General features: G+C 49.5%; 1 protein-coding gene across 1 annotated transcript; it reads right to left on the reverse strand.

The window, feature by feature from the left end:
- Nucleotides 1–10,336: 10,336 nt before the first annotated feature.
- Nucleotides 10,337–13,392, reverse strand: LOC122376712 (leucine-rich repeat-containing protein 24-like). Its single transcript, XM_043356646.1, has one exon. It carries the CDS (start codon nucleotides 13,226–13,228, stop codon nucleotides 10,910–10,912), a length of 2,319 nt encoding a protein of 772 aa, XP_043212581.1. The 5' UTR covers nucleotides 13,229–13,392; the 3' UTR covers nucleotides 10,337–10,909.
- Nucleotides 13,393–13,685: the final 293 nt, after the last annotated feature.

A 13,685-nucleotide genomic window follows, 5' to 3' on the forward strand; every position in this document is an offset into this window, starting at 1 on the left:
CAACCCTCATTCTTGGTAACTAGAACATCTATGCTATCTCTTCAGTTAATATGAATCCTTGGAAACAACATTAGAAGTCTGAAGCGCTTGTAATTAGCTTAACTTTGAGTGTTGTTCGGACCTTTTTGTGGTCGCTTATTTTCTGCTACATTAACAAACTTTTGCAAGCTCGTGATAGCATGTGCTCCACTTCCTCCTTAGCTTTGCAGGTCTGCTGCCTCGCTTTATGTCACTCTTGAGGCTTGGCTTAAAAAAGCCACAGTTAATCAACTCTTTTACGAGCACACAAACAACACAAAAACAGAGCCAGGTCAAAGCCGGTCACTAGTACTTTTTATTTTTGCGCGTTTAGCCGTTTACGTGTAAAGATAAGTTCAAACTTTAAGAGACCCTAGTTTGTTGTTTCAGGTATGACCAGCCGGTCATCTGAACATGCCGCCGCTATTTATTCTCAGGTACTACAAGATAGCGAATTACTGTTCCACCCAGCATCACCGCACCGAATTCACTGTTGAACCACCGCAGACCTGTCACCTGAACCAACAGACTACAGAGGTTTAAGGATGAACGACTCGAGTTCGATCTCAGACAGCGTCTTTTGTATGTCCGGAGTGGCAGTGTGCTTTGTTGTTCACCGGCTTCCACGCTGGGTGTGACAGAACTATATAAGAATAGCTCGAGTGTCTGGCCATTCAGCTGTCACCAACCAGCAGCAGAGTCTTCAACGAGTGCCTTCTGATGCATTGCAAGGTAATCTGGATGGTGAGTGATCTCAGAAAGATCGTCGCATGCCGTCTTTACTGTTATATCGTCTTTATGTCCTGGTGGCTGGAATCACGGCACTCATATGATATCAAGACAATTGTATGTTTTACATGTAGTGCACTGGGGCAGGACAGCAGAGTTCTATGATATGTAGATTTTGTGAGTTTTTTGCTTAGTAAAGTAAGACGAGAAAGAGAGAGAGAGAGAGAGAGAGAGAGAGAGAGAGAGAGAGAGAGAGAGAGAGAGAGAGAGAGAGAGAGAGAGAGAGAGAGAGAGAGAGAGAGAGAGAGAGAGAGAGAGAGAGAAGGAGAAAGGGTAAGACTAACATACAGAGCGGGCTAAGATCGATCTTCGCAGTCTCCTCATAAAGATACACGCTCCGACTGAAAATGGCCTTATTACTAGTCCATCTGATATTCATGTTGCCAACGATGTCCTGCTTTAAGCCAGTAAAATCACTGATATATGGCTATTGCGCTGAATGGCGGGAAGGGTTTTCGTTACTGCGTTGGCCATCATAAAGTTTCTACCCGTGATTAATTCGGATCTGGCAAGGGGCCAAGTTTTAATGGCTACCAATGAATAAATTAGGACGTGCTGTTCTTTGTGAAAGGAACGACTAAGAAATCATTTGTCATTAAGATATATTTTATGCATCCTATTCTAGAGTAAAAGTGCACAAATTTAAATCGAAATGAAAGAAAAAGCATACATATACTATAGATCTTTTGGGGAGGATCGCAGCAATACAAGTATTTGCCTATAGTGAAAAGGTTTATGATTACTGAACAGTTTATTTATTCAATACCAGATCATAACATGATGAAGGAGCCGTGTTTATTTTCTAATCTTTTATGATACGGGTAAGACATATATGTTAGCAATGCCTATAATAAAAATATCAGTGACAGAATGCACGATTTTCCAATTAAAAGTTATGAAACCCTGATCCTGAATCTCGATTTCATAGTATTTGTAGCATCTTTTAAAAGGATTTTAATGCCGATGTCTATTGCTGTATCTTTTTTTATTCTGACATGCTCTTTGCCTCAGAGACTTGATCCTTTTGTGCTCGGGCCATTCATCTATATGTATTTGTATTTGTATTTACGTCAGCAGACACTCCACAACAGGGTGGCTATTACTGTGTCTATTGCTAGTAAATAAAAGTTAGAAGCTATAGTTGGGAGAGTCAAATGGTATGTACATGGCAAACAACAATCATCCGCCGAAACAACAGCACACACAACTCCAACACACGCATAATCACTCCAAACAAAAGAAACGTTTTGTTGCCGGTTTAAAAGCTGCTGGCTCGAGCCGTGTTACGTCACTAGACATAGAGTTCAAAAGGGAGGCTGCTCGGTATGCAAACCCTTCCGCCTGACCGCTGTTCTTGTAGCTGGCGGGCGCAAGTCACGGTCCTGTCTAATGGCCGGCGGTTACACTGCCGTGTGTCGGCGAAAGTCACAAACAGTGAGGCGGGCTCCTCGGGCTCGCCCAGGGCACAGATTCCGTGCGCAATGATAGCGGTCTGCATAATCACACATCTGGCGTCCTATGGTCCTTATGGTCCTGAGGGCTTGTGTCATCCATCTCTGCTTGGCGTTCTGTAATAGCGTGCCTGTTTGGCATGTCTTATGGTAGCGCATTGCCTAATAGGTACCATAATTTGCTCGCCTATCATACATAATCTCTGGTTTAGCACTGGCGTCCTACGCGTATAAATGAACACAACTCACTCATTTTTTGCCTTCTATCAGTATTTGCCGATAATACTGTATAAATAACCAATCACAACGGGTATTTGATGGCATCCGAAATGGCTCCTCAACCACTCTGAATGTTGATACCTTAGGTGCAGAATCTGGATGACATTAACAAATACGGTTCAGCACGTCTCTGAGCATGATTGCTCGTATTGTCGAAGACACGCCGGGGCGGCTGGCGGAGCGGTGCGGTGCTGGCGCTGGGCCGGTCGTTACGCCAACTATGCGTATGACATGGCCGATGGAGTGGCCGTCGTTATCGCGATGACTAATGGTGGAGATAGGGCGGACGGGCACCGCGTGTGGACGGCTCCACGCTCCGAGAGACTCCCCGGGGACAACACGCTCTGCTGGGAGTAAACAAAGATGGCACCCACAGCCGGGAGTGATCGAAATACCCATCAAATGATAGCGTCAACCGAATGCACATTAACATCAAAAGTATGCTTGTTTATAGGGCGTGGATACAGAGCGTGAATTATCGAGCATATCTTTTGAACATTCAAAATGAGAAATGTGTTTACCTATAAAGTGTTACCGTCTTACCTTATTGCAGCTCACGGTATATGATACTTATATTAGGATATTGAATAGCTTAACTTTAATCAGAGTTACATAAACCACCCCAGTCGCCTCCCGTTGATCAAAATATCAGAATATGTACCAGATTGTCTATGTACAGCATCTGCTTGTCTTGCAGCGCACAACTATTCAACAAACAACTGTAACATTGGGGGGGGGGGGAGACATGCTGCGGACCGGAAATTAAATTTGTCCTGAGTGCAGCGGTTCGGATATTGCCCCACATCCCAGAAGTGTTTGAAGTTGGTGACCGAAAAAGTGCCGATTCAGAAGCGGGCTGTTTTTGTGCCACGGAAAAATAGAATGCTATCAGCTCGAGGATCAATGCCTGGATTGAAAGACAGGTTGGAGAGAAAATCGTGGTATTTGATATAATTCAATAGAAGAATTCTTCCTTTATCTGAATTGCATATTGTCAACGCCTATTTAATGTTCCAAGGAAATAAGTGTTTCATTACCGTCGCAAAAAAAGCTTCTCAAGTTTTCATTCCAGACTTCCTGGAGATTTTCCAATGTTTAAATACGTGCCTGTATATTATGTACATGCCTGTATAGCATACAAAATACCAATGGAACCGGCACTGATGTTTCTCTTGCCGTTTAGCATTCACCTCCAGAGGTCCAGCGCTTATACCACCGGGTGTGCGGTCCGTCGGTCACCGATAATGCTGTTATCCCTTCGCAACTAACGGCTGGCCGACTCCACGAAGGGAAAGTTGGTCCTCATGATGGGCTCCTGGAGCGTGATGCCTTTGTCCAAGTTAGGCCGATCAGTGGGGCGGCAGGGTGGACTAGGGTGGGAGTCGGTGGGGGTGGGGGTGTGGGGGGAGCTGTTTCCGAGCCAGTTATCGGCTAGCCTGCGAGAACGGACGCGACGCCCAACTCTGCCCGAACAGTTAACAGACGGGTGGTTTAACTGTCATCCGACGGGCGAAGCCAAAATTGCTGGTCGGAGCAGCTGTTATACGACTGTCGCACCAACCCATCTTTGACGGTTGCACCAACTGTTGTGCGGCGGTTGGACCAGCTGTAAATCAGCTGCTGTAATTCGGGCATTGTCATTCGAGCAAGCTGTTATGCGATGTTTGACCCCTCACAATCATCCGATGGTTGAGCCACGTTCCTCTGAACGGCACAGCACCAAGGCGTTTGTAGGCGTTTGCATCAAGGCTGATTGCCACCAGTTCTTGGCCCACCACACCAGTTCAATCGGCTTCTTTAAATGTCTTCAGTCAATTGTCTAAACCTTTTAAAAAGAATTAAATATTGTCTGGTTAATAATTCATATTCGGCTAGGTTAGAAGCCAGCTGCAGAGAGACTTTTGGTCCGCCCAAGCCGTCCTCCACTGTTCTCTGCGCTCTCTCGACGGGACCACGGGGGCCTCGGGTGGGCCTGTCGACAAAGTTGCCTCCCGCCAACGCTCACACGTGACTGGACTCGAAACAGAACCACCAACAGCAGCAAAAAGAACGGCCACGCCAAGGTCCAGGACGGTGGAATTCTAACGATTTCGGTTCCACTTACTCTTGAGTACAAACATGGAGCTGACAGCGGTCAAACTACTGCGTTGGTGCTGGCCCTATTAACCGATTGGAAGAGAGACTTTTCACTACTAAGCCGTAAGCGGTTACTTCTATGTTTTTTCTTTAACCCCCGCCCCAGTGGCGGTCTCGGCCAACTTCGCCCTAGTGAGGGGGGGCATATGTTACCACCCACCTCTAACTCAAAAACTAAGAGGGCTAGAAAGACGCAGTAAAAAGCAGTCGATAGCCCTCAATGCGTACGTTTGAAAGTATTTCGGTCATTTTTCACCTTAGAGCAATATTGGGGTCACCAGAGGTCATCAAAGGGCAAAATTTGCCAATTGTCATTATATTTTTCAGAAAACATGCCGCTATCTCATGAACTATGGTAGCTAGAAAAACGCATGGAAGAACAATCGATAGCTTTTGAACTCTTCTTTTGAAAAGGTCATTATCAATATTGACCTCAGGTCAACGGTTTAGCCTCCAGAGGGCAAAAACTCCAAAAATAGCTGTTTTTACGAAAAGTGTTTTTCGACAATAACTTTCGATTACAAAAAGCCACGACATTTCTATTGCCAGAATCGTGTTCCCCTTGCCGAGACGCGTCGAATGAACTATAAGTTGACCTTGAAAGGTCAACTTGAAAATTTGACCTCAGGTCAAGGTCATGACCTTACCGGAAAAGGTCATGTTGCATATCAGTCGATGCGTCTCAACAAGACAAACACAATGAGACCATCCCCAGCGTTCTATCTCTTTCCAATCGCGAGTTATTGGCAAACAACTGTTTGTAGCCTCAAGTGACCTCGGTCCTCGGATGACCTGTCTAGAGGCTATCAGCAAAAATGACACCTTGGTCATCACGAGTGGACTAAATCATTGTGATTCTGAAATATTTGGACTGTTCCGATGTGTACACACGGATCTAGAGGCATTTTCATTTTTCTCCATTGACTTGTAATGGAAAGGTCACGCCACTGACCTGACCTTAGGTCACGGATATAAAAAATCCGAGATATACAAATTGTAGGCGCCCATAACAGCATGCAATCCACCAAGTTTGAAACCTTTCTGACAAACACTGCAGGCTGGACATGATTGCAAACTTTTTTTAGGCTTGGTCAGTTAACTTGACCTGGTGACCTGACCTGACATGACCTGGGGTCAAAAATTTCACACATTATCCAAAATTGATGTGCCAAAAGCTACCCCAAGCGGTGCGGCGCTAAGCGCCGCGGTTTTTTATTTACACGCAAAAAACGCGACAGGGTGGTAACATATGCCCCCCCCCCCCCCCACTGGGGCGAAGGTTAACATAGCTATAGGGGAGAGTGGGGCAATGGCGACACCATAAGCATTTTGCTCAATAGCTTAGCTATTTGAAGCTATTTTATGGTGATTTTGACTGTGGTTATAGCCAAAGGAATAGGCTTTCAGATAGCACCCAGTTTTAGTATCTCAGATCACTGATGAAAGATTCAGAGCCTACGCAAAAATGTGGTGAAAAATGGAGGTGCAAAAAAGCGAGGGGTAATGCCGGCCACTAAGTGCAATAGCACAAAAGTCGAAATATCGTCACTGGTATTCGTCCTTAAACCGTTCTTTCGATGGAAGTTTAAGTGAGAATTAAGAAACGACAACTGTATTCAGCAGTTAACAGTACACTGCACTGCAACACAACACTGCACTCGCTGCAACATAACAGCGCGGCGCCAACAGAGCAGCAAACTAACACAACCGTAAACACAGCAAGCAAACTAATACAGCCGTAAACACAGCAACCCGAAATGTTGAGCTTTAACGACAGAAGTCGCAAACAAAATCGCGTGGAGTCATTCCGGACACGTGTCCGGTATTACCCCGAGGTCAGCTTTATTTTAAGAAAGCAGGCAGCAGTCAAGGGCATTGCGCCGCAAACGCCTCACATCCAGCAGTCGCCTAAGAAAGGCTTAATTGAAGGTCATTGCAAAGCACCACTTCTGAAAATGCGTTAACACATTTCACAGTCAGCAAATAGATGCAACAAAAATTAAAAATCAGATACGAAAAACACATTTAACGCTATAAAAATGAAAATAATGGAGCTACCGTGACAAACTTGCACCACGTGCTAGAATGGCGCTCAACTGAAATGTAAACAACATCAGCTGATTAGTGATGGACAAAGTACTCACTAGAGATGGGTGGCCGGCATTACCCACCGTCCGCCATTGCCCCACTCTCCCCTATGGAATTGCTTTAAAGGGAATAGTTCAATTTAACAAAATTAGTATTTTGCAATGGATTTAGGTACATTTTTTTATGCTCAAAATGATCAGCAAAGATAATAAAACTTTTTATAAAAATATTATTTTAAATATTTTAATATAGGAAGAACTCTTCAGTTTTAAAAGAGGGAAATGACCTCCGCAAGGCACACACTCCTCAGCAAGGCACCTTTGTTCGGGACGAGAAATGGAATATATTTGCCTAGGGTGATCGTTAGGCCGTAAAAGCTCCTGATTTGTGCTTGCCTCAGCTAAAGCTACGGAACTGCTATTCCAGTTCAAAATCCCATGTTAAAAGTGAACTATTTCCTTTATATGTGATTCGAATACGTTGTTCATGCTCCTATTTTCCTGAAATTTAATCTTAGCACTTAAAAGCCGTGCAACTTGTTCTTCATGACATCAACGTTAATTACTTGAAATCGCTCTGGCGAGAGTTTTCCGATCTTCTTGTGCCAGAGAGTCTTTTACAAACTTCTTTGCCTTGCAAGATACATTAGCCGAAGCTGGCTCCTACATTACATAAGTTAGACCGAATTGAGAGCGGACTGTTTACAAAGAAACCGCACCCTTTTACTCTCAGATCTGGTTTGTAATACCATTATCTCTCCCTCTCTTTTTCTCTTCCTTTTTCTCTCTCTCTCTCTCTCTCTCTCTCTCTCTCTCTCTCTCTCTCTCTCTCTCTCTCTCTCTCTCTCTCTCTCTCTCTCTCTCTCTCTCTCTCTCTCTTTCTCTCTCTCTCTCTCTCTCTCTTTTTGTTTCTCGATATTGGGCTGAGCATATTGAAGTGATGCTGACATAGGTACATAATCGTGCGATTTTATTATGTATTGTGTACTCATCCAGTCGTAGTTTTTCATAAGTCGAAATTTTTTTCATAACAGGAAAAAGTCCTACCCCTCATATGAGATTCATAATCGTAACGATCGGAACTCCCCTGGTAACTCCCCACTTGAATGATTTTTGCTTCCAGTTGACCTCAAGCATCGTCTTGTGTTAAGAAATATTCCCACTTGGGCCGCCGGGAAAACCTCGAAGGTGCAAGTTGGTGACATTTACTCTCCAGCATGCTCTCATCCAGGATATGTATGCATTGCTGCCGTCGAGTCGGACTCTGTGAGTGAAATGAGCAACCCAGGCATATCGTTAGATACGAAATTTACGTCTGCGCCGCACGTCTGAAATCGTCAGAGAGCTAGTCGCGCAGTGGGCTTCCTTATTCGTTCTTTTGAAGTCAGCAGTAGCTAGTTAAAGTTTCATGACATCGCCACGCTTGCTGATTGCTTCACGAAACTACGCTCGATTTTAGAATGCTGCAAGATGCTCTGTTTGAAGGTGAAACAAGTTCCACATCACTGCAACTAATTTGGTACAACAAATAGCCTTTAAATCGCTTTATCTCAAAGCCAATTATTCGATAGAATAATCTCAGAATATTTGCATCTGTCGTAGCAAGTACTCAAAGCAAAAACGCATTATTATATCTATATTTAACGCTAGTTGTCTTCATTCTCTGCCTAGACAGCGGTGCCCTTGGAGTCTTGAGCTGTTCACCAGTGGCGCTGAACAGTCCACCACTACCACTTACTTACCCACCTCAAATCATTAATGTCCCGTCGAGCGGTATTATTCGTATCCAGGGACCTGGTCACTCGACGCTCGGCACCGCTGTACTGTGAGCACGTTCCTGGCTGAGAGTGCTTCTGGTCGTCTGGCGACCCCGCGCCGCACCACTCCAGTCAGCACGTGCACAGAACGCTACCGAGGAGCGTTACGCGGTACCCTCCGAGCGGTACCCTCCGAGCTGTGAATACCTGGTCTGGGCAGACAGTGCCTGCACCTCTGTGGCCTGTGGCTGCCATTGAGGTGAGGTGGAAGCAGTCAAGGCCACATTGATAATAATTCTATGCGTGTAAGCAGATTAGTACTTCTACTGTACTTCATTGGCCTGCCTGTCAGGTTGGTCTTTTCCTTGCATTGTTACGACGTAATTACTAATAGTTCGGTGTTTTATTCCACGGCAATGAGTTGATAAGCTCGGCGGTCTTGTTAGTCTCTGCTCGGCCGTCTCACCGCACCCATCTCCGCTGATGGACGCGCTAAAAGCGGACCGCCAGGCAATCACTATATCACTCGACGCTGCCTTATAAGTTAGAGGCTGCTCAGTTATTGATAAGTTACAGGTCTCTGGCCGGATGCTCTCCAAAGACCACTCACCACTGACACCGATACCCAAGAAACTATCGATCACTGGGCTCTTATGCCAGCCCGGTCGGATTGACAAAAATATGTGCTCAAACAGCACGTCCATTTCTTTCGGGCTATTTGATGTCATTTCTGTCAGTGAACTGCATAATCGTTACCATTATGATAACTCAAGCGATTCTGATTGCTGATATATGCGGTGTCGCATCGATAGCCGAAGGTTTGTGTTCAATGGTTAAAACACCCTTCGTTAGATCATTTTTTATTGAAAAATGCAAATCTGAGTTCCCCTGCAATTTTGCAAAAGCTGTCTATGCTCTTAAAATTTTCTTGATCTAAAAAGATTACTTAAGAGGGCCCCATGCATTTTCCTTCAGCAAATATGTGATTAAAAGTTAAACAAAGCTTCTTTCAGCCATATCGGTGCTTACTACTAGGAAATATGCGCCATCTACCATACCTACTTGGCAGACGTTTCGCGCTAAATTTCTTAGTTTCATTAGGCCGTTGGGTTAAAATTGCGCATATTTTGTCAACTAAAAATAAACCAGTTTGTTGACACTTGCAGAACTAAGGTACTATCTTTCAGTGCATTTAAGTGAAACAAATCGCTGACTTTATAGATATAACACATCAGGTGCGCACATGAGATCGCAATCGCGTCAGCGAAATCCGTTCTGCTCTGCGCGTCATTTTTGTCGCTCACTCTGGTCACGTTCGCTCAACATCAACTGGCGCGGACGGCACTGGCTGCCGACGAGACGTGATTGGCGCAGGCTACGTGAAAGTGAATGGTTCACGGGTTATTGACGATGGGACGTTTGCGGAAACTGCCGCTGTCAGGTAGAGTTATGATATGTGCGCTGCCTGCTAATGTCCCCGTCGGCCAGATCACCAAACGCGCCACATCCGTGGATGGGACAGAACAGCGGTGATTTGGGCGACTGCCTCCCAGCCGGTTGAGTCTAGGTCCACTGCGCGGGCAGGCTGTACCGCAGCACACCAATGCATGGCGGGCTAGTCTAACTACCCCGCGGATCCGAGCGGCCATGCCGGTGCGCAGCCTGCGAGCATCGGAGAGACGGAGATTATTGTCAGCCAGGAATTTTGTTGGCAACGGGTAGCATTTATGAACACTATGTCGTCAAAGGATGTGCATTTGTTACAACAATCGTCACAGCTTAGTCTCCATTGTTGTGAACAGGCGAAGAAAATAACGTGTTGAATAAATTTATTATGCAAAAACATACACACACATCTGCCAACCACCTTCCATGTAACATACTCACCACGTGCCTCCAACTCACAGTGACATTTCCTTCCAACTGCTTGGCCCTGCAAATATATCTCTGGTGGCCCATAACGCAAATGTACGACCTGACAGGTGAACAGTTAACATCTATTTATAATTATGAACATTTTTCATGCATGAGCAATGTTATATAAATTCAGCTGGTGGACGATCAGCCTGAGTGTGTCCCCAGGACAGCTCGTGACGACTGTCTCACATTACAGGCTATGGTAATTATTCAGCAGCAGTCGATCTGTCGTTCATGAGTTGTAGAAACAAGCAAAGGTAGGGCGGTCCAATCACACATCTGCGACGCATGTCCGTCCTTCTCGCATGACCGACAATCGGAGAACGAATATCACGCCTGTGTTAGAGCACTGTGGCAAACACGATGTGATTTTCACACTCCAGTGATCGGTAGCCGCCTCCCAAATTAGCACAATCACAGAATACACGTGACGAGTCCTCGTGGCAGTAGTCCACCATCGGCGACGGTCCGTGTCTCACGTGTCCTGCACAGACTCGACATATCCCTCGTCAGGGCTGTCGGCCGGCTTTTCAGCTGCCACGAGTCTGGCAGCGAACACGGCCGACGGAGCCACCCCCGGCTGCCCGCGACCGCCGGGGACCGCCCACCGCGGCGGCGGTCCGCACTTGAGCGCAGCCGGTGCCGGCAGTTCGTCGCCGAACCCGGCTGGAGGTGCCAGCGGGCCTGTCGAGGTCGGTCCCGGCGCCAGGCAGCGGCAGCGCGGCCGAGACGGGCCAACACAGTGAGTCCGCGCCGGCCAGGGCGGCGGAGGGGGCGCCGGGACAGCCGGCAGAGTGGCAGAATGGCAGGCTGGTGGCGCGGTAGAATGACAGGCCGGTGGCGCGGCAGGGTGACAGGCCGGCAGCTGCCAGAGGCGGCCTTCCAATGACGGGCCTAACATACAGCTACACACACGAGCAGGGTCCACTGCCACGAGCTGCGGCGCACCGGCGACAAACTGCGACGAACCGGAGACATACTGCGGCACCGCGAGCATTGAGCGCCGCCACTGTTCGGGCGAGCCACCGGCGGCGGGTGGCGGCGGCCGCGGCCGGGCAGGCCGGGGCAGACTGCGCCAGCCGAGTGGTACTTGTCTATCGGCCCCCGCCCCGTCACACACATGTCGGTGGTATGAACCACTAGATAAACTATTTCGCCGCAGCAATGACTCACCATAAATGTTCCCGTGAGACGCGGACATGGTGGGGTGGAGCGTCCACGCTGGTGGCCAGGAGAGGTCCTGCACCGCTCTCACTACTGGCTCCATGGGCGGAGGAGCGTCTCGCTCTACAGTCACAGCCGTCACCGTTTCACTAGCGTCACACAACACATCCGGGCCCCGCTCCCGAGCACAGTGCGGCGGGTGACGAGGCAGCTCATGTAGCTGATGCTCGTGGCAGTCTGTCAGCGTAGTGTCCCTCGACATTGCCCGGCTCCCCACACCTCCGCCGCCTCCCGTCGGCGACCCCGCGCTCTCCCCACTCCCCGAGTCTCGGCTGGTGGAGAACTTGCGTCTGCGTCGAAGTCGACGGCCGCGACGGACGGCCAGCGCGCCGAGTAGCAGCAGCGCACTAGCGGCCAGCAGCACCAGCGAACCTCCAACGGGTAGAGCTAGATGTGAGCGGCTGGCTGGAGCGGTGCCTGAGCTGCGGGTGTCGGGAGGCAGGAGCACGCTCACTCTGAAATCGGCCGTCGAGGCGCCGGCTGCGTTGGCCGCGCGGCACCGAAACACACCGTGGTCGTGTTCCCCGGCACTGGCGATCACTAGCTGACTGCGTCGCACCGCTCCTCCACCATCCACACCGAGCTCAGAACTCTCCGTGATGAAGAGGCCGCCGTCCACGCCTTCAGGGTCGTCTTTCAGTATGTGACCTTTGAACGACCAGGAGAGTTCAGCGGCAGGATCAGCCTCCGCGGCGCAGCTGAGCGTCACGCTGCTGTTCAGGGACACCTCGAACAGCCGGTCGGAGGGAAGAATGTCGGGTGCACAGGCCAGTTCCGTAGCGCTGGTGTTGTGCACGGCGCGGCCAGAGAGGCGACGAGGGGCAGAGCAGCGTGGCGGCACAGCCAGTGGTACTGGGTACTGCCTCAGCCACCGTCGCAGCTCACGAAGCCGACAGTTGCAGTGCCACAGGTTACTCTGCAGCTGAACGTTGTGCAGATGAAGCGATAGGTCCACAGCAGCTAGTGTGGTTAGCTGGTTTCCTTGCAGCTGCAGCTTCTCCAACCTCAGCAGCGTGGCGAAGGCACCCTTCTCCACGATGCGCAGCTGGCAGTGCGCCAGTTCCAGCGCGGTGAGCTCTCGCACTGCTCCTAGGTCACCACGCTGAATTCGCTCCAGAGGGTTACCACTGAGACTAAGCCGACGGAGAGCGGGCACATCACGCAGCGCGGCGCCGGGAACGGCCGTGAGTCGGTTCTCGCTGAGGTCCAGCTCCACCAGATTCGTCAGACCACTGAGCGCCCGCTGGCCGACCCTCTCCAGTCTTCCACGGGACACGTAGATCCGCTGGAGCGCGAGCAGGCCGTGCCGCTGAAAGGCGCGCGACGCCAGTTCGGTCAGCGCGTGACCTGAGATGTCCAGTACCTGGGTGTCGGTATCGGCGGTCGTCGGTAGCGACTCGAGCTGGCGGTCGACGCACTCCACCGTCTTTTTGCCACCCTTCCAGCGGCAGTGACATGAGACGGGACAGGCGTCAGCCAGGGCGGGCGCAGCCATCACAGCGGCTAGCAGCAGCAGTCGGCCGCCGCCGCAGAGTCGTGTGACCCGGCCTGACCGGTCACCGGCCGCCATCACCGCCGGCTGACCTCTGGTGACCTCTGGTGACCTGGCGCGCCGGCTCGCTGGTGGCTGCGTCGCCCGGTCGGCGGTCCGGTAGGTCTCATCAGGCTAATAGTGGCTGGGACGGCGGCGTCGGCGCTGAAAAGACAGACAGATTGTCGGAACTGGGCTCTGCGGGGGGCGATCGATGGTGAAATCGGCACCGGCACAGGATGACGACCCGACGGCGGCCGGCCGGCTCCTCCGGCCAGTTAAAAGCCACTCAATCCCTGCACTGACATCATATACCATGAATGATGCGGCCATTCAGCCGGTGCCGACAGCGGCTGAACGGAGAGCCGCCCCGGGCAAGGGCCGCCAGTCAACGCTTTGATGGAGCTTGATGAGATTTACCCCCGCTACAAGGCAGCGTCTGTTGTGCATTCACTCGAATATGATGAACGGAAATCGTGCCGTACCGAAGCTTCAA

This window comes from Amphibalanus amphitrite, unplaced genomic scaffold (assembly GCF_019059575.1).
Source record: "Amphibalanus amphitrite isolate SeventyFive unplaced genomic scaffold, NRLGWU_Aamphi_draft 002257F_arrow, whole genome shotgun sequence".
NCBI classification, from domain to species: Eukaryota; Metazoa; Arthropoda; class Thecostraca; order Balanomorpha; family Balanidae; genus Amphibalanus; species Amphibalanus amphitrite.

Excerpts from the sequence above, each read along its gene's own strand:
- LOC122376712 (XM_043356646.1), bottom strand. The coding sequence starts at position 13,228 with ATGGCGGCCGGTGACCGGTCAGGCCGGGTCACACGACTCTGCGGCGGC.